Source organism: Trachurus japonicus, chromosome 4, assembly GCF_045865225.1.
Source record: "Trachurus japonicus isolate A0001 chromosome 4, Traja_1.0".
NCBI classification, from domain to species: domain Eukaryota; kingdom Metazoa; phylum Chordata; class Actinopteri; order Carangiformes; family Carangidae; genus Trachurus; species Trachurus japonicus.
In genome coordinates, this window is record NC_140910.1 from 8559850 (window position 1) to 8586342 (window position 26493).

General features: G+C 43.9%; 3 protein-coding genes across 10 annotated transcripts; 1 reads left to right on the forward strand and 2 right to left on the reverse strand.

Annotated features, from left to right (window-relative positions):
• Positions 1-1015: 1015 nt before the first annotated feature.
• On the forward strand, positions 1016-3850 carry chst14 (carbohydrate (N-acetylgalactosamine 4-0) sulfotransferase 14). The gene is made up of 2 exons (XM_085773752.1): positions 1016-1602; positions 2533-3850. The coding sequence occupies exons 1-2, from the start codon at positions 1312-1314 to the stop codon at positions 3358-3360; spliced, it is 1119 nt and encodes a 372-aa protein (XP_085629878.1). The 5' UTR covers positions 1016-1311; the 3' UTR covers positions 3361-3850.
• Positions 3851-3881: 31 nt separating this feature from the next.
• Positions 3882-14250, reverse strand: cep135 (centrosomal protein 135). The gene is made up of 26 exons (XM_085773753.1): positions 13990-14250; positions 13502-13639; positions 13193-13383; positions 12942-13109; positions 12663-12804; positions 12496-12580; positions 12268-12396; positions 11884-12099; positions 11705-11770; positions 11384-11534; positions 11074-11303; positions 10813-10968; positions 10591-10728; positions 10184-10261; positions 9865-10016; positions 8810-8925; positions 8546-8700; positions 8341-8396; positions 8075-8243; positions 7872-7982; positions 7539-7724; positions 7192-7401; positions 6878-7080; positions 6626-6730; positions 4491-4640; positions 3882-4316 (listed from the first exon to the last, which is right to left on the reverse strand). Exons 2-26 carry the CDS (start codon positions 13612-13614, stop codon positions 4295-4297), a joined length of 3498 nt encoding a protein of 1165 aa, XP_085629879.1. The 5' UTR covers positions 13615-13639; positions 13990-14250; the 3' UTR covers positions 3882-4294.
• A 524-nt stretch (positions 14251-14774) lies between these two features.
• Positions 14775-26412, reverse strand: exoc1 (exocyst complex component 1). Of its 8 annotated transcripts, XM_085773754.1 has the most exons (21): positions 26354-26412; positions 25370-25501; positions 25137-25267; positions 24886-25045; positions 24570-24587; positions 23592-23779; positions 22448-22675; positions 21458-21590; positions 21267-21376; positions 20546-20614; positions 19766-19915; positions 18664-18772; positions 17953-17997; positions 17113-17276; positions 16899-17012; positions 16566-16645; positions 16149-16377; positions 15870-16053; positions 15583-15782; positions 15302-15496; positions 14775-15207 (listed from the first exon to the last, which is right to left on the reverse strand). In XM_085773754.1, exons 2-21 carry the CDS (start codon positions 25491-25493, stop codon positions 15055-15057), a joined length of 2784 nt encoding a protein of 927 aa, XP_085629880.1. In that variant the 5' UTR covers positions 25494-25501; positions 26354-26412; the 3' UTR covers positions 14775-15054. The 8 variants fall into 8 exon arrangements, with proteins under 8 accessions (XP_085629880.1, XP_085629881.1, XP_085629884.1 ...); XM_085773755.1 differs by lacking the exon at positions 24570-24587; XM_085773758.1 differs by lacking the exon at positions 20546-20614.
• Between the last annotated feature and the right edge of the window lie 81 nt (positions 26413-26493).

A 26493-nucleotide genomic window follows, 5' to 3' on the forward strand; every position in this document is an offset into this window, starting at 1 on the left:
TTCACCTACATTAGCCTACGACAGACTTAAAACTAACAGCACTGAGACCTGTGAAACAAGACGGCTATGTCTAATCCACCTGGAAAATGTGAATGCAGCAGAGAATCAGCAATATTAAGCACTAACCAAAGGGAGAGTGTGACCTCTGCTAATAACTAGAATCAAGTGGACTATTATAACTCAAGTGTTTATTAAGTGAGGATTTTCAGCCGCAGTTGGAGCGTGTTTTTGACTGTAGAGATCTTGTTGACCTGTCAATGAGTATTCAAAAACATTAACGGTGTGAAGTGAAGGCTCATAAAGCTGTACCAGGGTGAAAGTCAAATTTGAAAAAAAACTGGGAGTTAAGGTTCAAGGGCTCTTTGAAAGTCTTAAGCCTCCACAATGCAAATCTACAAATCTCCTGTATATGGCCCTGCCTGCCCCAGAAGCTGCCTTCATCAGCTCCTGTTGACTGAACAATTCCCTATTTCATGTTGTAAACTGTTTTCCTTATAAGATCTATTGCATGTCTGCTCGTCCTGGGTGAGGGATCCTTCCTCTGTTGCTCACCCTGAGGTTTCTCCTGTTTTTTCCCTGTTAAAAGGGTTTTCTTGGGGGATTTTCCTCAGTGGATGTGAGGGTCTAAGGGCAGAGGATGTTGTAATGATGCTACGTAAAGCCCCTTTAGACAAACTGTTTGTAAAAATGGGCTATACAAATAAAATTCCCTTGCCTTACAAAGGCTATAGCTGAACTACATCTCCCAGGAGTCCTGGGGACGTCCGAGGGTCCTGGGAGGAGGTGTTGGAGATCTGATTGTTCACAGTACGACCCTCACACACCTTTCTAACTACAGAAATTAAGATATTGTGACAGAATGAAACGATTATGAACTTTCATATACAGTAGGTTATTTGCCTGAAGTGCTGATACTTTCTCTGATGGAAAATACACAGTGGGGGGATTTTATTTTGAAAACGTTAACCGGATATCATCTTTTTTTAAGCCAAGCTGTTTTGATATTAGCGTCCTCAGACGAAAACGCCCTGTGAGAGGAAATAACTGAGCACCAAAAACTTTTAATATAGCCCAGTAAAAAACGCTGTTTTCCCCACAGTAGACAAAGTGCTCACGACATGTAACTTGTACAAGGACTTTATTTTGACAGGTCAAACAGGAATAGCAACATTTGCGCTGGCTGACTTGACGCAGTTTAAAAGTTAAGTATGGGTACGTGGTAGGTAACCAGCGGTCTTCTCTTACGTAGTAGTTAGCCGTAAACTTTGAAAGCTGCCTGGTAGGTGTGAGCAGACGAGCCGGACACAAGGCATGGTTCCCCGCAGGCAGGACTACGGGGTGAAGAGGGCCGGGGCAGCGCGCAGCGGCTCGGTTATGAACTTTCGGACCACGGTGAGCTCGGGCTCGGTCCGCCGCAGCTCCGCGGTGCTGCCGTCGGTGCTAACGTTCCTGGTGATCGTAGCGTCCGGAGGCCTGCTGCTCATGATAGAGAAAGGAATGCTCAACAGCATGGATACGCCTCCACCCAGGGGGAGCGGCAGGCGGCTGGACTTCATCCGACAGCCCGGGAAACACAGCTCGGCTGTGGACGTGGACTCTCAGGTACGGGTCAGTCGTGGAATGAGCCACCGAGGCTCTGCACCGCAGGTCGCCACGCTCGGTGCAGCCTGCACAGCACAGATTTTTTTTTTTGCTTTGTCTCCTTCTGACTGCGAAGAAATTTCACAATATTAGAGGATCTGTCGTAAACAGGATTAAAGGCTGTGAAGCCATTTCATCACACGACTAAAACACGTTCTTATTTCTGTCATTTTTCTGGTTTAAACACAAACTTGATTTAGGGAGATCAGAAACTTCCCTGCAAAGTTTAGCAGTTGGATCAAACAGAATCCAGGTGTGTTTACCACCCAACAGCCTCGGCCTCTAATAATCAATGTCATAAAATTAGTGTATATCGTTTAGTTCCAACTTTTATCATCCACCACACATGTAATCAGTACCCATCTGCCCATAATGGGGTCCCCTATAAACACGTTACATTACTTGCCATAAGCATCAAACAAAACCCTTACAGCTGTTCTTACAAGGATACTAGATTTAAGTTGGTAAGATGCTTCATTAAAGGGAATGGGATAGTTCAAAATTTTGGCAAATTGGCCCATTGCCATAATCCTTATAGTTTTAGGAGTAGGTTCATTACCTTTAATTGTCAGTGCAAGCTATTTTTAGTATGGTGGAACAGAGTCTCAAGCTGCTCAGAGCTATGCTCCGGAGGCTCATATTTCTTGGTTTCCCTCATCAAACTCATCAAAATACACAATCCAACAACTCCAAAACACTCTGGTGGACAAGTTGTGACCTGCACATTCACCACGCTATGAGATAATAACGGAACGTTACGAGGCAGAGTTGTTTTTGAGGTAAATGGAACGCGCATTAGTGGTTTTGCATAAATTTACTTTGAAAACAACTCCCGTCTCGTCCAAAATGTTGAACTATCCCTTTAATTCTTTAACTTGTGTTTACATGTAGATCCTTCAGGAGATCCGTAACCGGACCATCAGGACCGTGTGCAGCCAGAAGAACATGCCCCACAGCATCTGGTCTCTGAGCCCCCTGCAGAGGAAGACACTGCTGCAGCACGTCCTGGTGAACGACCAGTACCGTTTCCTGTACTGCTACGTCCCCAAAGTGGCCTGCTCCAACTGGAAGAGGGTTCTGAAGGTCCTGAGCGGAGCGCTGGAGAGCGTGGACGTCAACATCAAGATGGACCACCGCAACGACCTGGTCTTCCTGTCCTCTCTAAAACCGGAGGAGATCCGCTACCGCCTCAAGCACTACTTCAAATTCATGTTTGTGCGGGAGCCCATGGAGCGGCTGCTGTCTGCCTACAGGAACAAGTTTGGAGAGATTGAGTCTTACCAGAAAAAGTATGGTGTTGAGATCATAAAGCGCTACAGGAAGGGTCGCGCCAAGGACGCGTCCGTGACGGGAGACGATGTGACCTTTGCAGAGTTTGTCCGTTACTTGCTGGATGAGGATGTGGAGCGTATGAACGAGCACTGGATGCCGGTGTACAACCTGTGCCAACCTTGTGCCGTGTCTTACGACTTCATTGGCTCCTACGAACACCTGGAAAGTGATTCGGAGTTTGTGCTCCAGCGCATCGGAGCACCTCCTTTTGTTCACTTTCCGGAGAGGCAAACGTGGTACAAGCCGGTCACCACGGAGACCTTACACTATTATCTGTGCAGCCTGCCACAGAAGCTACTAAGGGAACTCCTGCCCAAGTACATTTTGGACTTTTCCCTCTTCACTTATCCGCTCCCCAACACAACCACTGAACACTGTCGGCATTAAACGTGCAATATCTTATAGTTTGGAGATTATTTTTTATAGAGAATCATTTGTATTATTTTTTATGCTTTAGGGAATGTTGACAACTGTTACACATTTTCATGTTGATTATCGGAAGAGACGGAGACTTGACTTCAAAACCACTAGAGCTTGAAATCAGCTGCAGACAGGAAAAAAGTCACCGAGATGTACGTTACATGCACTGTTACAGTATATGAATCATTGATGCTAATGTAAATAAGGTGGAAGACCAAACTTTGTATTGTACTTGTTTCTTCATGTAGATAGAGAAGGCGAAGGGTTAATGGCTTCAGTGGGCATTCAGTGGTTTAGCAGGCTAAAACACACACACACACACACCATATACTCAGAGAGTTGTGGGGTTTATATCAAGCTTGTGTTTTTTTTTGTATGTCACAGCCTCTCATTCCCATTCATTCATTTCCATTTTCTATTATATACCAACCAATTAAACCAGAAGTTTTGTGATTTACATCACTGCATCTTCTCTTTTTTTTGTATCATTTTATTTTGTGAATAACTTAATAATTTAGACATCATTAAAACATGAATATTAAGCATAATACAGAGAACCACAGGGCTGAACGAACAATTCTTTTGCTACACGTGTGAGGTTATAATTGGTGAGAACGATTCACTAACTCGTCTGGGACGTTAAGTCCTAATTCTATCAGTGGCTGTACCACATACTGACAGAGAGGATGCTCCGGTTATGTAACAGTCTGTTCAAATGTGAACTTAAGTGAGCATGATTTCATCCTGGGTGCTTCAGGACAGATGAAGGAGTAAAGTGGTATCAATGTACTGGCTAATTAATGCAGCGGCTTATGAAGGCCTTCACAATTCGTGTCCAGACTTCAAGCACCTCTGTTTGTTTCTGACTCACTCGTCTCGCCTTCATTTGTCCATCTCGTCGTTAATCCTTGAAGCTCACACTTCTGAAAAGAGGAAGGAGACAAAGACTTCAGTGAAATGAGAAGTATTTGTTATAAATAGTACTGGTTCATTCTTTCTGGCTTTCATTTGCCTTAAATGACCAGATTTCTTCTATCACCCAGATGTTATGCATCCAACCTCTAAAAACACCATAGTTTGATCATTCAGTGTCTTACTTGTCTGCTGACTTGTCAGTGGAGCGCTCCAGGCTTCGGAGGATGGAGCGTTCTGGGGAGATGTGACCGCTGGACATGCTGAGGGACGATGAGCTTTGGAGCGATGAGAAAGACAAACCCTGTCTGCGCATCTCCTGGACCGCCCTCTCACTGAGGACACAGACAGACCAGGTCAGGATGTGCTGCATTCTCAGACATCCTCAGACCCTACTTAACTTCTTAGGCAATTACACTTTTGTATAAATACATTTAAGGGGGGTCAATACGATGAGCCAATTAGACGATTTAAAAAAATAATAGAAACTTTTGATGTTTCAATCAGTTTGTGTGCAGCAGGGCTGTTAGTTGTTTCTTTGTCTCTGGTGATGTATCCTACCATCGCCCTGTGTCAGCTGGGATTGGCTTTTGGAAATTCTTGTACAACCACAGAGGCTGTGAATTTTGAGGATGTGGATAGAGCAGACCCAGAGGTCTCTCTGAACCGAGCATTAGTGGCTTGAATTTCATTCAGGCAACCATGGTCAGGCAGTGCAGGCCACATTCTGGACCATGTGCAAGGCAGACATATGAACACCAGGCGGAGCGCTGAAAACCTCCTCTGTGATAGTTCCTGCGACCGTAGTTGTCCCCAGGATGGCATTTTGCCATGGCATCACACAGGCTCACAGGGTGAAAACAACAGCAGTGGCACACAGCTGGTGAACATAAGGGCCATTTCATTTTGCAACCAGCTATGAGTAAAACTGATTTCATGTGGGTTAAAAATCTAGTATGTGAAAACTGCAGTTGCATTAACTATGCTACTTATGTAATTATAAGGCCACAGTATAAATCTTACATTGATGTTAGCTGTGACATCATCTCAGAGTTAAAGGGATAGTTCAACCTTTTGGCAAAGTGGCCCACTGCCATAATCCCTATAGTCTTAGGAGTAGGTTTGTTAACCTTTATTTGTCGGTGCAAGCTATTTTTAGAACGGCGGAGCAGAGCCGCGAGCTGCTCAGAGCTAGGCTACGGAGGCTCATGGGATTTCTTTGTTTCCCACATCAAACTCAACAAATACACAATCCGACAACTCCAAAACGCTCTGGTGGACAAGTTGTGACCTGCACATTCACCACGCTATGAGATAATAACGGAACTTTATGAGACAGAGTTGTTGAGGAGGGAAACCAAGAAATTCCATGAGCCTCCATAGTGTAGCTCTGAGCAGCTTGCGGCTCTGCTCCGCCGTTCTAAAAATAGCTTGCACCAACAATTAAAGGTAACGAACCTACTCCTAAAACTATCTATAATAGGGATTATGGCAATGGGAATTTTACCAAAATGTTTAACTATTCCTTTAATAGAAAACAGGTCACAAGAAAGAAACAGGATGACAGTGGCTCTATCCACAGTGTTTGAGGAGTCACTGATGGTTTTAAAGTATATAAATAATCTGACTCATCAGCTCTCGTTACAGTCATCAGGTCTCTAACCAACCTTAACACCTATGGGAGATGTTGGACCAACTCGTTTGACAGCGCTCTGGCATCACCATCCTCTAAACACAAGGGAGCACTGGAGCTGTTCTGACAGCACATGGTGAACACCACTTTACTGAGCACTCTTTCTCTTCAATTTATCACCACTCTAGTTTTCAATCTATACTCACACAGCTGATACCATCATCTAAATTGTGTCAAACTTTGGTTCCACTATATTAAAGCAACACTATGTAGTTTCTGAACACGGATAGCCTAAATATTGAACCGATCTTGTAGAATTTTCCAACTCCCCACCAGATTTCCCAGTGACACACAAAATTGTCTATATTCATGTTTGATCACTTCCTAACTTTTTTTTTTTTCTTCGCCTCCTCCAACAGGACTCTTTGCTTTCGTCCGACACCGGCTCCGTCAACAAATTCACGTACTGTGCCCCGGGGGATGCTTGTAAAGCAGGTCGCACTGGCAGATGGGGGAGGGTTGTTCCTACGATTCATCCCATTAACCGTTTTTCTACCACTTGAATGAGTTTAGAAACCTTATTTTAAGGCCGAGAAGCTACATGGTGTTGCTTTAAGTGTTGCTGGTTCCTATCTTGGGGGACACAGTGGAAAAGCAGATGTGAAAACCAACAGTGGTCAACCTCACCGTTCAAAGCGCTCAGTGGTCAGTTGTCTCTTCAGAACATCCATCTCCGTCTGCAGCTGAGACACTTTACCACGGAGCTGGGACACCTCCCGACTATGCTCCACACTGAGTGTATGTACACACACACACACGGACAAACACAGACAGAGACAGAGACACAAACACACACAAACAGATAACGTTCAATAATTTTTTAACATTCAACACAAGTGTGAGAAGCTCAAGAACTTTTATTGAATTTGGTTTGTTTACGTTTTGCTGTCAGCCAGCGTGAGCCTGTCGCGAAGAACTTTCAGCTCCGACTCTCTCTCGCTGGCTGTCAGGTGAGTCTGGAACTCCTTTTGGCGATTGGTGGAGAGCAGCGTCTCGAGGTTACGGACCGTCAGCCTCTCGCTGGCTAGCTGCTTCTTGAGTAGCTCCCCCTCTGACCGAACATCCTCCAGCTCTCCTGTGAGCTAAAAAATAACAAAAAGGTACAAATGTGTCAGGACATGACCTTCTGCTGGTGGGATGGCAGACGCGACCTGACCGGTTAAAAGCCAAGTCAAAGCCATGGTTAACCTCACCCTCTCCAGGTCCATGCTCTTGGAGGTGAGCTGACGTGCCGTGAGCTCCTTGCCAGAGTCCAGTTTGACACAGAGCTCCCTGACTGAAGCCAGATCTGATAGGAGAGCTGCCTTCTCCTCCTGGGCTTTGTGCAGCTCCTCTTCCAATCGGGACATCCCACGAACCAGCGATGACACCTGGGCTTCATAGGCCTGCAGGGCCTGCACATGCTTCATAAACCAGCAGGGTGAAAGGGACATTTATCTCCTGCTGATTTTAATGCACAGTATAATCTCGTAAACTGATCTATTTAAAATCTTTTTACCTAATATGATGTATCAGCTACTTGTTCCAGCCTCTGTCTCACCTGATGGATTTCTCTCTCCTGGTGGCCGACAGTGTCTCGGAGGTGCCTGCGCTCAGTGTCTGAGGAGAGCAGCTCCAGGCGGATGGAGTTATTGAGGCCTTCGGCTTGCTGCAGTTTCTGCTCGTGCTCCTCCACCTCAGTGTGAGCCATTCTAAACCTCTCCAGCAGGTCCCTGTTCTCCTGTTCCTGTGGGTCAAACACCGAGCAAAGTGAGGCTGAGTGGACCTGCAGGATGTCCAGGGTCTTCAAAAACCGTATGGGAATAAAAGACTACTATACTACACAGATTTTTAACCGTATATATAGCGTATAGTATTTGTGGTTCTCTCTTGCCTTGGTGGCCATCAGTTTCTCAATCCTGGACACTTCGGAAATGTAAGAGTGGACTCTGAGTTTCAGCTCGTCCTTCTCATTCAAAGCCTGTTCCATCTCCAGATGTACAGCCTGGACAGACCGACACAAGAGTGTAGTCATGGTCATTTCCTTTAAATTTCTTCCATTTCTCTATATATACACACGTCACAGAAAAACCATACCTGGTTCTCTCTGGTCATTGTGGCCAGGTCATCCTGCAGCCTTCTGTTCTCTCTGATGGTGATTTCTTTGTCTCTCCTGAGTGCGGCCAGCTCCTCCTGAGAGGCGTCCAGCTGCCTCCTCAGGCTGGTTATCTCCCTCTCACGGCTGTTTAATGCCCCCTGCAGCTGACTGAAAGGATCACATGTTAATGGGTGAGACTTTTTGACCCCGATGTTCTGATGTTTTAAAAAACAAACCTGGGGAGCATTGGGAACAAGATACTCACGCTAACGACTCCTCCATTTTTGTAGCTGTGAGTCTCACATCTTCAAGGGTGTTTTCCTGTGGAAAAGCCACAAAACAAGCTTTATTAGTCCTGAACATGTCGAGCAGGAAGAGGGTTGTGTCCATTGTTGCTTGGAATGGTAACAGGAACCAATAACTTTCTCAAAAAAATGTTTTTAAAGAAGCTTGTTAATGTCGACGGCTACCTTCTTGGACAGCTCCTCCTGGAGAGCAACCAGCTTTTCGGTCTTTTGATCAACTTCATCCTGCAGAGCGTCTTTCTCTCGATCCAGGGCAGAGACCGACTTCTGAAGAACAGTCACGTCCTCCTTGTGCTTTGAGCCCCGCTGACTCAGCTCCTCTGGCAGAAAAAGCCAAATCATGCAAAGAGCCAAGCAACCACAGAGAAGAGAGTGCAGCACAACTACACAGCACTGATGCTGAACCTCATCACATCAACAAATGTTCACCTATTCTCCCCTCCAGTTTCTTGATCTGCCCGTGGGCAGCGTGCAGTTCGTTCATCTTCACAGACAGCCTGTGCTGGGTGTCAGACAGGGACTGCTCCATCTGCTCCTGTAGCAGCCTAGAGAGAGACAGAGAGACAGCCAGTCACTCCCTCACCAAGGCCCTGACTAATTACTGTGGCAGAGAACTTGAGGTAAGTAGTTTCTATATCAATGTGGCCTGGGTCCATTTGTGCTCGCTACTTAAAGGGATAATTCAACATTTTGGCAAAGTGGTCCATTGCCATAATGGAGATAATGACGGAACGTTACAAGACGGAGTTGTTTTCGAGGTAAATTCATGCAAAACCACTGATGCGCGTTCCCGTCGGGGACAGTTTTTCGGCAAACAGTCTCTGCATTTACCTCGAAAACAACTCTGCCTCGTAATGTTCTGTTATCATCTCATAGCGTGGTGAATGTGCAGGTCACAACTTGTCCACAAGAGCATTTTGGAGTTGTTGGATTGTGTATTTGATGAGTTTGATGAGGAAAACCAAGAAATCCGTAGCGTAAAATCCGTAGCGTAGCTCTGAGCAGCTCACGGCTCTGCGCCGCCATTCTAAAAATAGTTTGCACTGACAATTAAAGGTAATGAACCTACTCCTAAGACTAAAGGGATTATGGCAATGGGCCAATTTGCCAACAATGTTGAACTATCCCTTTAAAGAATGTGGTCCAGACTACCATCAAATATGGTCTCAGTGATCAGATCTCAAATTGGTGGCTATGTGTGTTCACAGAGCTGACCACATGAGATTGGATCAACAGTGTTGTAGGTCTGAACAGGGCCCAACATGCACAACCAACACAACAAACCTCTGATAATCTTCACTTTGTTGACAGGAAAAATAGCAAATGTCAGGAACACAAAGGTCTGACAAATCTGTTGAGTTTCACACATTTTTAGAAATAATGTAATTCCTTGGATTGGCGTGATAAAATGGATTTGTGACTTACTTCCTGGCAGCAGTCATATAATTAGCATTTTCAACTTTCATTAATGTTTCAACACAAACCTCAGAGCATTAGACTCGGCCCTCTGCTGGGCCACCTCCTCTGCATTCTGGACCACAGCAGCAGACCGAACCCTCAGCTCGTCCTCCACAGCCTCCCTGTTCTCCTTCAGCAGACACACCTGAGTCTGCAGGTCCCGTCTCTCCTGCTCCAACTGTGCCACAATGGACAGGTGAAAGAAACCAGGTGGAAATACAGCGACGGTAAGATAACTGGGACCAAAGTTACAGTAGTGAACACAAGATAATAATTCTGTGTTGGTGTTTTTCAACAAGCTTTGGTGAGGAAGCAGATTTTATTGAAATATCCAACAGACTCTACCCTCTGAATGGTGTTTTCCAGGTCAAGAACCCTGCTCTCCTCCTCCTGTCTGCCTGTGAGAGCTGACGTCTGGGCAGCCTGCAAGATGTGACCATGTTGTGTTAGGCTCATTGGTGGCAATTCAAAGTTATAAAAGCAATGAGAGTCAAAGTTATAAAAGCAATGAGAGTTTACTTTCTGAACAGAGTTTAACAATGCATCAATTTCAATGGAGTTGCAAGAAATATATCTGCAAATAATGAAAAAAAAAAAGGCCAGAAAATACAGAAAAATGGCCAGAATAAGTCCAAGGTGATGTTTTCATATCTTCACTATGAAAGACAACTTCAAAATACAAGCAAATATTCCAAATGAAAATGTTCTAGCAGTAAATTAGCTCACGTGCAACAGTGCTCTGTGGGACTTACCATTAATCTCTCCAGCAGCGTGTCTCTTTCACTGCTCATCTGCTTGATTTTGATTTCTGCCTGTCTGATCTCCTCCTGCAGCCTCAAGACGTCAGCTGACTTATCCGTGCTGCGGGCCAGGTGTAAATCCTCTTGAGCCTGAGCCAACGAGAACATTTGGTCTTCAGTAGTAGAAAATAAGTCATTTCAAGTGCACGCACCTTCTGCTGTCGTACCACTCACCTGTCTGAACAGGCATTTTAGCTGGTCTCTTTCGGTGCAGAGGGCCTTCACGTTGTTTTGGATTTCCTCTGTGTGCTTCTCAAAGTTCAACAGAGCGGCTCTGAGCTCATCTCGTTCCTTCGCTACACAGAGCAGCTCTGCTTCTGTAATACCTCCCTGAAAATGTGAAACTTAAACTGAAGTGTTTTGGCATAGTTTTCAGAAAATTATTTAAAAACGGCAATAAATAAAAGTAGTGAATCACATTTAGAGTTTTTTTACCCGTGTTAATTTGGACCTTGGACTCCTGAGTCTGCCTGGACTACGACTGGGGCTCAGGTCCAGACTGCTAGTCCCTCTGACTCGTTTGTACCTCTCGGCCTCCAGGCGATAATAATCTCTCTCCTCTTCTAGGCTCCGGACGAACGCATCCAGACGTGACGGGGAGCGTTCCCTTCCACACACACCGTGCTTGGCCCGCATGGTCTCCAGCTCCAGCACCAGGTCTTTGTCTGGTCAAGTGATACAACAGTCAAAAGGTGGCTAAAAGAGGAACAGGTCGACGACTGAGGTATACTAAACTGCTGCTTACCAGCTGCCATCATTTTCTCCATTTTGTCCTGCAGCCGGATTTTCTCGTCCTCCAGGAAATTCACCAGTCCCTCCATTTTCTCATTCTGCCCCTTGAGCTCCACCAGCTCGTCTCTGAGGCGGTCTCTTTCAAAGTCGCCTTCAGACTGCTCCTGAAACCAATCATTACCAACAGGTCAGGCTCTTGGCTTGTGTAATATTTCAACATCGGACATGTTTTGACAAAGAATGGTGGTGTATGCTGCCTCAAGAATTACATACAAAAAGTCAGGGGGGTATTTCTATTTCAAAACTATATAATGAGAATATATGGCGTGAATACCTTTCTCGTCTTTGTGAGTATACCCTCCAGGTCTTCCATGATCTTCTGTTGCCGTTTAATTTCTTTCTGTTGAGAAAATATATTGAAGTATTATAGAGTTATTATCTCACTTTGTTACCTGAATTTAAGCTGGTACATTTTCACTCAATGACTTTCTTCCTCAGTTCTCATATTCTCACTTTAGCTTCATGTAGTTCCATGTCAGCGGTTTCCAACACCCGCTCTTTGTCCATCTCCAGCTGCTTTGCGAGGTCGTCTATGTGCGTAAGCTCTTCGCACAGTTCCAGGTTCTTCAGAGACAGATTAGCCACCTCAGTGGAAGCGTCTTTCTTCTTCTGCTGCAGTCCTTCTACCCTCTCCCCCAATGTCCTGTTGGTCTCCTGCAGGTACTCGATCTGTGTGACACAAAGAAATGCCAATCAGACGGGAAGGTGGGTAGCAACCATGCAAACCCATTTTCTGCCAGAGGAATGAGGCTCATCGTGACTATTGCGCATATTTCAAAAATGTTGCATATGTGGCGTTTAACAGCAGCACACATCTTCTATCACAGCTACACTTACCTGAAGGTTAAGATGGGATATCAGCTTCTCGTTGCTGATGTTTTGAGCCTCGAGAGAAATGACGTCATGAGGTCGCCCACCATGCAGAACGCGGTTCAGACGCTCTATCTCTTTGTTCCTCTCCTCCACCTGATAGAAGTGAATTTGAACAAATCAACAAATAATATCCACCAATTTAGCACTGAATGCATCAGACCTGTCAATGATTCTACTTTGTTTCTTTCTTACCTGTGTGTTTAAGTGTTTTATATGTTCTTGAGCATTTTCCAGGTCTAGTTTGACCTTTATCATGTCTTCCTGTAGCTCGTGAATTCTACAAAGACAATGACAGTGAGTAAAAGCAGAAAAAATCCAAATCCAATATATGATTCTGCTGTTCCAAAACTCTGACAAACCTTCCATCAGCTAACAGCAGCAGGTCAGCTATGTACGGATCATCAGGCTGCGACACGGGGTAAGATGATGCGGAGGACGAGGGCACGAGGTCATCAATCTGCATCCTCTGCCGTCTGAAAGGAATGCTGCGTTTCTTTCCACCTGTGAACGCCAAGGTTAAAGCTTGAGTTTTGGTTGTTCTTTAAAGGTCAAGTATGATCTGTATTTTTTTCTTAAACAAAATCAAGACAGTGTAGCTTCTTTGACTGAAAGAGCTTGGGTCAGAACCCTGGAGTCACCTGGCGTCTGCACCACAGCTTGCATGTTCTTCTCCTGCAGCTGCTGGATGCGCTCGGCTTTCGACTTGCTTTCCTTCTCCAGGGTGCGAACTTTGTGCACATACTGATTGTTTAAAAACTTCAGGTCAGACGTCTCATGGTCTAGTTTTCTGATGTGGGTCTTGAGCTCTGAAATGACACAACATATCGTTAAGTTATCAAACCACTTTCCTGTGGATGTCGTGAGGAGGAGGCTGGTTGTCACAGCTTACCTCTGACGACACGGTCCTTGTCCTCCCTCAGCTTCAGCACCTCGAGGTGCAGCTCATTGTTCTCCCTGACCACCCGGGCGTTCTCCGTCCTGTACGGCTCCAGAACAGCATCAAGATTTCGGCTCTCTTTCTCGGTCTTGCCCGCTGACAGTTTGGCATTGCGCAGGCTCTCGGTTGTGTGAACCAAGTCACTGTAACACAGAGGAGAAGATCAGTCTTAACTACCTTTAATCCACCCTACTGTTGCTGCTGATGTCACTGGGATGAAGGCGAGGAGGTGCATTGTGGGTGATGTTTTTTTTTTTTTACCTGAACAGTTTCTCCACCAGTGGCAGTGACTCTATGCCCAGTGGCTGTCTGTAGCCCAGCTGATCGAGACGCTTCCTCAGGTTGACAAACTTCCTCTCTGCATTGCTGTTCATGGCTGCGATGTGGCACTGGGGTTACCTTAGCAAAACATATCAGTGTTTATACTGGTTCGCAAAAATAGCCAAAATTAGACGATACAGCGTGACACAAATGATGTAGTTTGTTGAGAAGGGTCAGTTTATGAGTAGCGTATGGTGGCTAATTACGCCTGCTACCGTTAGCCAGACGTTTGTTGTTGGCTACAGTTAGACAGCTAGCTTAACGTCAATTAGCCAATAAGCCAGCATGAGCTTTCTGCGTACTTAAGTATTGAGTTACTCCGTTTTCTAGAGCTAAGAAGTAGCATTAGCCCACCTGCCAGCACCGTCTGACAACCGTTAACTACTTTAAAACGAGTCTTAAATCTCCGGACGTTTGCCTCGGCTCACCTGGCTTTGAAGGATAGTGCTCGTCTCACGGCTAACGTTAGCTTCACCAGCATCAACTTGTTAGGTTTAAATCTTCGACGTGCATGTCTTGGTCGGACACACGACTTTCATAGGAGTTGTTATCGCTCCACATCTCGTTCTGCGTTAAAGTTTTATCATCCGCAGCTCTTCCGTTGACATGTTTCCGCGGTAAAGTGGTTTGAAAAGAGCGCCGCTGGTCTCCGGTTTGGATTCGTCACCATGGAGGCTAGACACGCTGCGTGCGGAGCGTCTGCGGCGGCTTGTTTTGAGAACCGACGTCGCCCGAGCATACGGCGTAGGGGCGGGGTCGAAGTTGAGCCTCAAGCATGTAAAGGTGATTTTTTCTTCTCCTTCTTTTTTACCTGGCTTGTGATTAGATTTCACTTATAGGTTTTTATTTTTTTCCTATCCTTTATTTATCTGTGTTAACCGTTTAGTCTGTAGTCTTCTTAGCCTATTTTGTTGTATAATTTGAGTTATTTTTTACCATGTCCTCGCACGCTTTTTTATCCAGTCTGGTGTTTCCACACAGCAAATTGTTGAGTAAGATTGTGCTTCAATTGCCTTTTTTCAAATACTTACGCATGTGTTCTATTTGTGTGTGTGTGTGTGTGTGTGTGTGTTTAGTTGTGTAGCTTTTATGGTGTAAAGCACTTTGTGCTACATTTTATTTGTATGAAAAGTGCTCTATAAATAAAGTCTGATTCCTTGAAAGGGCATTCAGTGCTGTGTGGTTAATAGAATGGATACAGAGACAGGATGCATTGGAGGGTTGGCAGATGCAAATTTATTATGTACATATGGCATAAAGACATAAAAATATAACAACAAATATTTAGAGCAGAGATGTTGAGACTAAAAGAAACAGGCACACACACAATGCAGAGATATCTGCATCTCTTTCTCTTTCATTACATTACACAGACACACAAAGAGGAAATGTTTCATCATTCAAAAAGCATTACAGGGAAATTTGTGAATAGCTATTGTATTTTCAGCCAGAGTGAGGCAGTAGTGAATCATTAACAGTGCATAGCAGCTGGACTAGTGAGACTGGGCAATGCTGGAGAAGTACTCCAACATGTCCTGAATGGTAAACTCCATGGTGATCCCAGATCCAGGGTAGCATCTGCCGATCAAATCTTCAAAGTGCTTGTACTGACGGATAAACTCGTCCTGCATGGAGTGCCAGACCACCTGGTGGAGTAAATCAGGAAGAGCAGCAGTGAGAAACGTGGCACCACTGACACAGCTGAGCATCTACCCTCCCTTAAAACCCTGAATTCCTCACCTGCAGCAGACTTTCCTCCTCACACAGGTGTTTGTCCACCTTTTTGTAAAGGTTGTCGAGTCCCTTTTTCACCTCTTTGCCTGGGTATTCTTTGATAACTTTGCGCAGCTCTTGTTTGTTGAAGGCCAGCTGGTAGCTCACCTCCTCCTCACGAATACCCTGGGCTACACGCGACTCAACTCCCTCAAAGAAATGCTGCAAGAGACACATAACACACTTAACCTATAATACACTTAATACAATATCATTCTGTAAATACTCTTAATGTTACAGCATCTTACATTGAGTTTTTCTAGAGGCTGGCCCAGGGACATGATAACATAGGACTGCAGGTGGTCTGTGTATTTGTGCTTGGCCTCCCGTCTCTCTGCGTCCAAGCAGGAGATCTTTAGACGCGACAGTGTAGAAAAGATGTGATGGAAATTTTCCATCATCACTACGTCCCGAGGCGTCTTCTGGCTCTCATTGGCTACCTTCTCCACTGGAAAGACAATCAATATTCAGAGTTTAGTGTCTCGGGCCGGTATGCCAATATCAGTATTTGATTCTGGATGACCGGTGGTCTTACCATTCATGAAGACAGCCCTGATGAGTTTGACATAAGCTTTATCAAGATCCCCTCGACGTTCTGCGTTACGGAAGATTGTTTCAGCCAACTCGGCAAAGTCCTCGAACCCACCGACAAAAGTTAGGATGCCAACTTTGCTTTTCTTGGAAATCTTCACTTCCTCCATCTGTCTGATCTGCCCAGACTGCAGGAAAACAATATGTTAGCCTTTTTATATTTCACTGAAATAAACTATACTTCCATTCAGGAAAGCATGAATTTTCCTCTTCGTCCACTCACAATGCATTTGTCAAAGTTCCTCTTGACAGTGACCAGCACATTTCCCAACGTGGTGCTGAGATACGAGGCCGGGTCGACATTCTCAGCTGTCCACACGTGGTGACTCATCTTCACCAGCATGTAGAGAGAGTTGAAGCTGTCGATCTTGTCACCCAGAGCGATGAGACTGTTGAGCTCCGTCTCGATGCTCTGGAAGATTTTATTCATCATCAGCCGCACCATGTCTTTCCTTCAGTCAAGAAGACAGGACAGAAAGTTGTGGAAAAAGGGGAAGACAGAGGTAAGAGGATGAGAAAACAGCAGTAGGTTGAGAATATGAATATAATTTGGTCTCTTTGGATTCATGTGATAATTCTGGCTGTGAAGATGGGTGACATTTGCAGCGGCGCCGTTTGAAAACGATGTGTAACTACTCACTCTGATGACAAGGAGTGTCTATGTTCTGCCTGGGGAGGCACTCTTGATGGCATGCTTCCATCTAATTCCTCTGTCTCAGGCTGCCAGAACAATGGACATTAAACATGACTAATCCAAACAAACATCTGCTGACGTACACATGAATGATGCTGTAACTGAAAACATGTCAGCGTCCGTTATTGCTGTATTATCTCATGCTTACAGCAGAAAAAAAATCCAATTTCAGGCGGCACCACACGAGTAGAGCTACTGATGTAAAGTGAGGTTACATTATTATTTTGGATTAGACAATTTAACGTTACAAGGTTTTTCTGTACATCACCGTAGATTTACCTGAGCAAGTGGAGGTGAAACCGTTGGGTGCTGCTGCAACTTAAAGAACTTGCTAATGAAGTCTTGTTCTGCAAGACACAGAGGTTCCAGCTCACTGAGGACCTGCTCAAATATCTGCAGAGAGAGAGAGAAACACCCTGTTTAATCCACCGCTACAGAACAACATAACAACACGGGTGCTTTGATTAAATCTGCGCATCTCCGGCAGCGTCACCTTGTCGAACTTGGTCCTGTCTGCCACGTCCAGGTCGGAGGCGGACATGTTGCCCATGTCCAGCAGCGAGGACGACTGTGAGCGTCTGCTGTTGGAGCCCTGCACCGTCAGCTTGTTCAGACTCGAGGTCGAGCCTGTCAGCTTCCCAGAGCTGCCATGAAGGCCTAAGACAGCACAATAAGTCATTTAATGACAATGAGCCCAAATGTTGGGAAAATCATTCAAACTGCAGGATTATGTCTGTCAATTATGACATCACAAAGAAATTCAGTATTTAAATCAATACAAAAAAAAAAAACACATGGTTAACAATGGTTAGCTTTTATAGGCATTAATCATAGAATTAAGTGACAATGCATTAAGCAGCACTGTGGACATTCAGCTCAAACCAACCAGGTACATGAGGTAATGGTTTGTGGCTTAAAGGGATAGTTAAACATTTTGACAAATTGGCCCATTGGCACCCTATTGTTATAGCAGTAGGTTTGTTTCCTTTAATTGTCGGCACAAGCTGTTTTGGAGTTGTTGGATTGTGTATTTGATGAGTTTGATGAGGGGAAACCAAGAAATCCCATTAGCCTCCATAGCGTAGCTCTGAGCAGCTCACAGCTTGGCCCCGTCGTTCTAAAAATAGCTTGCACCGACAAATAAAGGTAACAAACCTACTCCTAAAACTACAGGGATTATGGCAATGGGCCATTTTGCCAAAATGTTAAACTATCCCTTTAATGTGTGTCAGCTAGCACAAGAGTCTGAGCATCTTTTAGTGCAGTTATGTAAGGCACAGTGGTACGAAGCAGAAATGGGTAATTAACAGCTCTAACCAGATGGCATACTTACTCTCCGTTTCCTGTTTGAGTGCACTTTCTTTCCGCGGAAGCGTGGCTGCAGCCAGTTAAAAAGGCAGGCATCAAAGACAGAGACAAGTTAGGGCTTTAAAACATGCAGCATGGGAGGAGTGAGGCCAGACGTTAGATGTACAAAGTCACATATATGCTGACGTGCGCAGCAGTGGTTTAAGTTTAATATGCTCATAGCTTTGGACAAACCTTTGGAAAACAAATTCTTTACTTTGTTTTCAGAAGGAAAAGCTAAGACAGAGTGCAGAAAGCAGAGTCCTATAATTCTGCCAAAACCAAAGCTAGACCAAGAATACTATTTATATACTAAACAATAAAAAAAAAAGAGTACAGTAGTTAGCATACAAGATCCCCATGCAAAGGGAAGGGGATTATTAAAAGATAAAACAAGAAGCAGGACTTTAACACCTTGGAGGCAACATTAGTGAGGTGTTGCAGAAAAGGAAGAATGAGGCTTGTTTCCATATTTAGACATGAATACTCTATTCATTTCTGTGTGACAGTGCAAGACAAATATTGGACCAAATACTCTGGATGCAGTGAAATTCACATAACTTTTGAGTGCCGTACATGTTGTAAAAGGGGAGAAAAAGACAAAGAGTTACTAAAACAGAATCCTAATCTCACCGAACAGCATCACATGCAGGAGACGAACATGCTTGATAACAAGTCTCTGAATCACAGCTCTTACCAAACTTGCCCTTCGCTTCCTTCGTTGTTCCCGCCATCTTTATCTTAGCAACCTCGAAGAAGTCTTTGATTTCTCGTTCATACAGTCTGCTCATGTAGTCAACGTAGGTCTGTAAAAAGAGAGGGAACATTTCTTTAGACACTCAGACACAATCATCTTGTGTGTTAAAGGAGCAGGTTTGAGTAGACGTTTTGAGAAAAAAACATGTTCCTGTTACTGAATCAATCTAATATATAAATATAAAGATAGTGCTCATGTACCTGTATGTACCGTAAATATCAATCTACAGCTGCTAGTTAGCTTGGCAAAAAGGATGGAAATGAGAAGATGACTAGACTGGCCTAGGTCAAAACAAATCTTAATAAATGCATCTTTAAATTTCATTACACAATATACCTGGGTTCACATTCAACTAAGGCCCTTAGCTGCAGTTCATGTCCTCTCTTTCTGTCCAAACTTTCCTGTCTCTCTTAGTCCGATTGTCAGAATGATACATGTATGATAATACCAGCAAGTGGTAGACCTTGTGGATCTTGTTTATCAGTTCATCTTTTTGCCTTTACAAACCAATAAGTGTAATTCTTTGGTAACACTTAATAATAAGTACACACTATTAAGCTTTAAATACTGAATGTATCATTTATAACACATGAATACTCATTAGTATGTAGTTTACAAACAGAGTTGAAAATGTTTGACTAATCATTTATCAACACTAATATTCATGCGTTATAAATGAAGAATTCAGTATGTATTAATGCTTAACTAATGCTTAATAGTGTGTACTTATTATAAGTGTTACCAATTCTTTTTATGCACGTGTGTAGTTATGGTTACAGGTTCTCAAACATAAGTCTTTTCAGGCTCAAGTCTGAGTGATTTGCCCAAAAAAAGACATAACTTTTTTTTTTCCCCAAATGTTCTATAGATTTTGTGATTAAATTGTTACTGTGAGTTATTTTGGCCATGATAATACTGCACTGAAAATGATAGTAACCAGTCACTAAAATGTAATATCGGTCGTCTTATCTTATACTCCTTAATTATTTACTTAAGCATATTTTCCAACATGTTGAGGGTGTTTTGTGAGAACAGCACTGACCCTGGACAGGCCCTCGTACTTCTCCTTCTGGGTGTTCTTCAGCCACTCCATGAGCTTGGCGTAGCGCAGCAGGTCCCTGTGGAGGGGGCTGTGTTTAGGCAGGGTCAGCTCTGCTGTGTGCTGGGAGAGCGTTGAACTCTGGTCATGACCCTGGATGACAGGGTGAGAGATAAAGAGACAATTTGCAGTATATTCAACAACAGAGTTAATGCAGACCAACCAAATGCTGTTTAGGCTTGTTTCATCTTTCTGTGTTCACACAAACACACCACACGTTTAGGAAGATCATTTCCATAAATTACCACGAGAACAACAGATGTTTTTAAAAAGGTAAACGACCAATTTTTCAATTTAAAAATCCAACAACTGTTTCCAGAAGTTATTGACAAGCTTATTGAAAAGCACCACTCTTACTGCCAGACAGATGGTCGCCTCACTTCCCCTCAGAGTTCAGGCTCTAGTGCTTTTACTATAAGACATGCACGCAGAGCAGACAGGCACAGGATTTCATGATACAAGGCCTTTTGCCACAAAGCCATGTTAGCACCTAAACATTAAAGAAGAAGCCTGTAGCTGAGTGCAGACAGTTGGTGAAGTTGGATGAATAGTGCCTCTTCAGCTCTGAGCTCAGATGAGAGATGTTAAAGTAGTGAGAAACATATCCCATGCAAGAAATAATGGAGGGCATCTAAAGTAATGAGATGTAGGTTAGAGTGAGCTCTGCCAGGTCATACATTAGCAAAGAGGGGTGAGGCTGGGGGTTGCTGTGAGGGTACTCACTGGAAGTGACAGACAGGAAGACCTATAGAACTGAGGGATGGTCATTTTGAAGTGACTGAAGTGGTTGAACTGACACAGAGACAGAGAGCAGAGTGGGATGTTTCAAAGTGAGCAACACAGAGAGTCAAGAATAGGAGGGAACCAACAGGAAGGAAACACAAGGAAGCCCAGGAAGAATCACAGCTAAACAGGAAGTCCACGAGGGGCCACAGACAGAGAGAGAGAGAGAGAGAGAGAGGAAAGAAAGAAGAACAGGAAAGACTGCAGACCTCCACCATGCAGCAGACTCACAATGTCAACGTGTGACAACCACACATTCCACTCCTACTTTGTTGCCTTATTCCTTTGATTTTCAGACACATAGAGGTCCACAAATAAAATGTATATTTGTTTAAGCTTGTAAATCAATTTGTCATTTGATTCTTTATCAATGTTATACAGAAGTGATAAATGGTCTGTTTAATTCCACAGCATTCAAATTGCCTATACTTTTGTGAAGGTGCTTATTGCACTAGTGACCAATAATCTCTGTCACACTGAACATGTTCACATTTTAGAACTAAAAAGGACACAAAGGCGATGTCGGAAAGTCAATAAAACCCGTCCAACCGGCATATTTCCTAACGATCAACAGCCTATATCTGTAAAATTAACTTTTCTTTTGCTACTGCTGTATTTTTTTTTTATTAATATCCCTGTGTCATATCAGACTGCTCATTACCTGGTGGACAAACACATTGTTGAGATGATTGGTAAGGCGCCGAGCAAAGTTGTCCCTCAGTTCAGTGAACAGGAGCTGCTGCTGCTTGACAGCCATCAGCTTGTCATGGCCTTTGAAAAAAGAAGAATAGCTTTAATTTGATGACTTAGCCAATCAGCAAGAAATCATCAATACCTCATCTGTAAACCCACCTGGTCTGAGGGCCACGTTCATGCACTGCAGAAGAGCTTCAGAGGCATTGATGCAGGCCTCGATACCTTTAGGGGAGGCTAGGTCCCCCTCCTGCAAAGCCCTGATGTGTCCCTTGGACAAGTCCATGTAGTTCTACATGAGGAGAGTCACACCACACATCATCAAACAATCTGGCATTACATTTTATCTTTTACTGCAGTCCTATTTAAAGGGATAGTTCAACATTTTGGCAAATTGGTCCATTGCCATAATCCCTATAGTCTTAGGAGTAGGTTTGTACCTTTAATTGTCGGTGCAAGCTATTTTTAGAACGGCGGAGCAGAGCCGCGAGCTGCTCAGAGCTACGCTACGGAGGCTCATGGAATCTCTTGGTTTCCCTCATCAAATACACAATGCAACAACTCCAAAACGCTCTGGTGGACAAGTTGTGACTGTGACTATGAGATGATAATGGAACGTTGTTTTCGAGGCAAATGCAGAGACTGCTTGCTGAAAAACTTCCCCGGACGGGAACGCACATCAGCGGTTTTGCATGAATTTGCCTTGAAAACAACTTAGTTTTGTAACGTTCCGTTATTATCTCATAGCGTAGTGAATGTGCAGGTCACAACTTGTCCATGAGAGCGTTTTGGAGTTTTTGGATTGTGTATTTGATGAGTTTGATGAGGGAAACCAAGAAATCCCATTAGCCTCTGTAGCGTAGCTCTGAGCAGCTCACGGCTCTGCTCCGCCATTCTAAAAATAACTTGCACCGACAATTAAAGGTAACGAACCTACTCCTAAAACTACAGGGATTATGGCAATGGGCCAATTTGCCAAAATGTTGAACTATCCCTTTAAGCTTTCCAAATAAAACTATGTTTTAAAACAGGTTTATGCACAGTATAACACTTTTTCAAACTGAGGAATGGGGGCAGATTTTTTTTAGGCAAACTGACCTCCAATAAGTATGGGACTTACAGTTGAAAGTGTCTGAATGTGGTTCTTACCACTAAGAATTGGATCTCATCCAGCAGTTTGCCATTGTTAGTGTTGCTGATCTGGATGAGGCGGTTGCTCTGGGAGATCTGGTCCATCTGCTCCTTAACACTCTGGAGCATCTCCTCATAGCTGCTCAGCTTTCCCTCGATGGTGTCCACCTCTGATAGAGCCTCATCCAGCAACTGCATCAGGATGTTGACCTGCTTCTCCGATGCCATGATGGACTGGATGTTGGCCTTAAAGTAGGGGACAAAGAAGAGATGCAGTTGTTTCAATGTTTTTGAAAAGTTAGTACTTGTTTGCTGTTAGTATGTGTTTTTCCGACCCGTGAACTCGTACCAGATCGAACTGATACGAGTTCACCAGTCGGAAGTTACGAGTTTGACTGCCGTTATAGTGCATTTTCACAGGTAACAGGTTGGAAAAACACGAGTTACGTGTTGCCTGGAACGCTACAAGGTCATAAGTCGTGACTTGCGAGTTCAAAAGCCTACCTGGAACGCGGCATTATGTCCAGACTTAAAGCAGATATCAGTGGAATGTTTTTGTTAATATAAGTCCTAAATAGTCCTCTTTTCCGTCAGCAATCACTTACATGAAGTATTTCAGCCTAAACACGAGTCTCTCCGTCACTCTGCTCTGCTGTAACCCGAGGAGAAAATTTTCCTTGTGGGATACAAGTGTTATCCAATGAGGGGAGAGAACGGCATGAAGGGCTGTGTGTGCAGCCAAGGGATGCGCGTGAATGTGGTGACGTAGCACGAGGACCAATTGATGCCTGACAAGGGCGGGGGCTGCTAACTCATGGTGCGTTCAAGGAAACTCGTACTTTGTGTTTTTCCTTCCTGTGAAGTCATACCAGTTCGATCTGGTACGAGTTCACGGGTCGGAAGTTACGAGTGGCCGTTATAGAGAACTTTCACAGACAACAGGACGGTAAAAACACGAGCTACGGGTTACCTGGAACGCTACCAAGTCGTAGTTGTGACTTGAAGCTGTAACTTACGGTTTCAAAAGCCTGCCTTGAACACAGCATTAGCCGAAACGGCCGTGCCGATGATATCTGCTTTAACTTAAACTTAAAATCCCCACTCAACACAACACTTAATATCAAAACTTTTCTGGTTTTAGTTCAAAAGTTGCTTCACTCACTCCGTCTAAAACCTGCAGCTCCTTAGAGAGCTGCTCTGCAAAAGCCTCGGCGTTGGAGACGGCGTACTCGCACATCTCCATCATGCTCTCAATGTCCTGCTCCTCACGGGTGCTCAGCTCCTGGTAGTCATCCAAAGCATCCTCATCGCCCCCGGCGACGCTCTGGCTCTCACCGCTTGGCACCGACTCTTAACCCATGAAAAGAGACGAAAAGCATGAACAAGCCATGAGCATGAATACAAAGTTCAAGATATATTCTGCTACCCTCCAACTCAACAGGACTTACACTCCCCTTGTGAGGACAACTACTCACATAAATACATCCAGTAACAGGGATGGGCATTTTATATCAAGTGACTGAAGATTTTCCTGAAGAATTACCTCTTAAAAGTCAATTGAAGTAAACCATAAAACTGTAATAATTATCTTGTACTGGTAAAAATATAACATGAATTTTAAACAATGATAAGGCTAACTGCAGGTTACAGTATGTAAATCCCTTAAAACCACTAACAACCATATGTTGTGGAAACAGGCATGTCTTCAGACTTAAATGGCTTTTATTCGTTTTTTTTATCAATATTCTTAATATTTGTTTTTCCTGATAAAAGCTGCTCTGTAAAACAAATTAATGTACTACGTGTAATGACTCAATACTCTATCACTCTGGGTAATATTTAGAAACAATATGGGCTACGACCTTGGTTCACGTTAAATGCATAGAGTACATTAATTAGCAAGTGTCAGTAAATAATCTTATGAATTAAGGTGATATGGAAGCAAAAAAAAATGACCTAAATGTTTGTTATGATTATTGACAAAATAAATAGAGGGAATAATGCCCATCCTTATTGACAGATGATTCAAACAGCAGGCGCTTTAAGAAGGTGAGAGTCTCTAATGAGAATGGTGGTTTTGAGGTCATGAGCATACAATGGAGAAGGAGTGAGGAGAGGGGGGAAGTTAAGTCCTACCAACCTTCCGCTTTAGGAAGTTCTGGCCAGAGAAAGTTCAAGAGAGAAAAGTGAAAATAGAGGAGAATTTAACACAGAAAGCCATACCACAAACCAGGATACAAAGAAGAAGAAACCTCAAAACATGCTATTAATAAATTAAATCAACCAAAAGTTGCTTGTTTCCCATCAAAATCAGAATACCTCAGACATGACCATTACACACTGTGGTCGGCACCATTGGTTTAAGAGAAAAAGACACACCCTTACGCAAATATAATCAAATAAAGACAAGAGACATGCAGTCACGTGGTTGGCTAAGGGACAGAGAGTTTCCACACCTTCCAGCAGCTGAGAACTGACATTCACAAACTCCACCTTCTTCCTCAAATAACGCTGGTTCAGCTTCCAGATGCAGGAGATGAAGGAGTTTTTTTCAGCCGTGCTGCTGGCCAGCCAGCGGTATACCTTCTCAAAATGCAGGTCGAATTCAGGATTTTCCTATAGGATAACATAACATACCGGTAAACAGAAAGAATATATCAGATGTGAATTAAGGAAAGGGATAGAAAGAAATATTGAGTTGTTTCACCTTGCTGGCATCTTTGGCATCTACTTCTGTCAGATCTCGGAGCTCCCAGGTTTGCTGACGCTTGTAAAAATCCCCTTTGTCCGATTTCTTCACCTTCACCACTTTGACCTGGACAGGCCTCTCTGTGGTAACTGGGAGGGAAATGAACACATTATGAGTAATGTCATTATTATTCCAGAGACATTTACCTGTCATAATAAGTAGTGATTTAAAGCTGTCCCTGTGGCCATTACCTGTAGCACACAAGAAGCAGTTCTTCTTCTTTTTTCCTGCCTTGCAGACATTGACGATGCCGAGGAGTCGCTCATCGTTGGGCGTGAAGATGTCCCTCTGGAGGGCATGCTTGATGGCTGTCATGGTGGATACTGGAACACAGAGCACAACACTCAGCATACAGTTTCTTTTTTGTTGTTTAATGGAAAGCAGGTGCAGATCAACATGTCACTGCCGACAGAACATCAATCAACGCATACAAGCTTACAGACATATTCAAATATAGACACATAAACATACACACATACATACAGTATACCAAGACATTAAGCAAGAAATAAATATATATATACATACATACATACATGTACACATATACGTTCAACTCCAACCATTAGTCCAAATTCATATCATTAAGTTACTATGTACAGTTGGCAGACAGGAGTCGAGATAGAAGAGAAATAACAACATAGCGTCTGCATATTTTATAGCAACCCCAAGCATACAGTTGTCATAAATATAACCAGAGAGACTGTCCTGCTAATGGCAGGCAAATACTTACACAAACAAATCTGTTTCAAACATCTTTGCTCTTTGAGTTTGACTAAAATAAAACAACGAACAATATTTTTTAGATGTCAGCGCTAATGAATGGTCAGTGTCAGACATTCCCCTTACCGCGGCAGCTAGCTTCAGTGTTTTCAGTCACGTAAAAGCAGCTCACTTTAAGGTCAGCTACCGCAGCTGGCCACACAAACACTGGGCAGAAGCAGCCACAGGCCCTTCCCAATGAAACACACCGATGTCCTCCCTACTGGCTGCTAACGCCGTCGCTAGCCTGAAAGAGCTAACTGCTGTTAGCTCAGCTACACTCGCAGAACACGTAAAGGTTTGACGCCTCACCAGGGAAACAGCCTAAACTACAACAATGTGCATTGTGCTTCAGTCAAAAAGCTCTGCCTGTGTATTAAGACAGAGGTTTATATCGTTGGTTATACCGTTACCTTGTTTTGTCTGTCCACCACCACCAGCAAAGCGCCGCCCTCTCGCTTCCTGGTTCAGTGACGCAGCTGTCATGTGCCGCCCGCACTGTTGTCAACATCAGCTCCACCCACAGGGCCAGGGGCGGAGCAGGGGCGGAGCA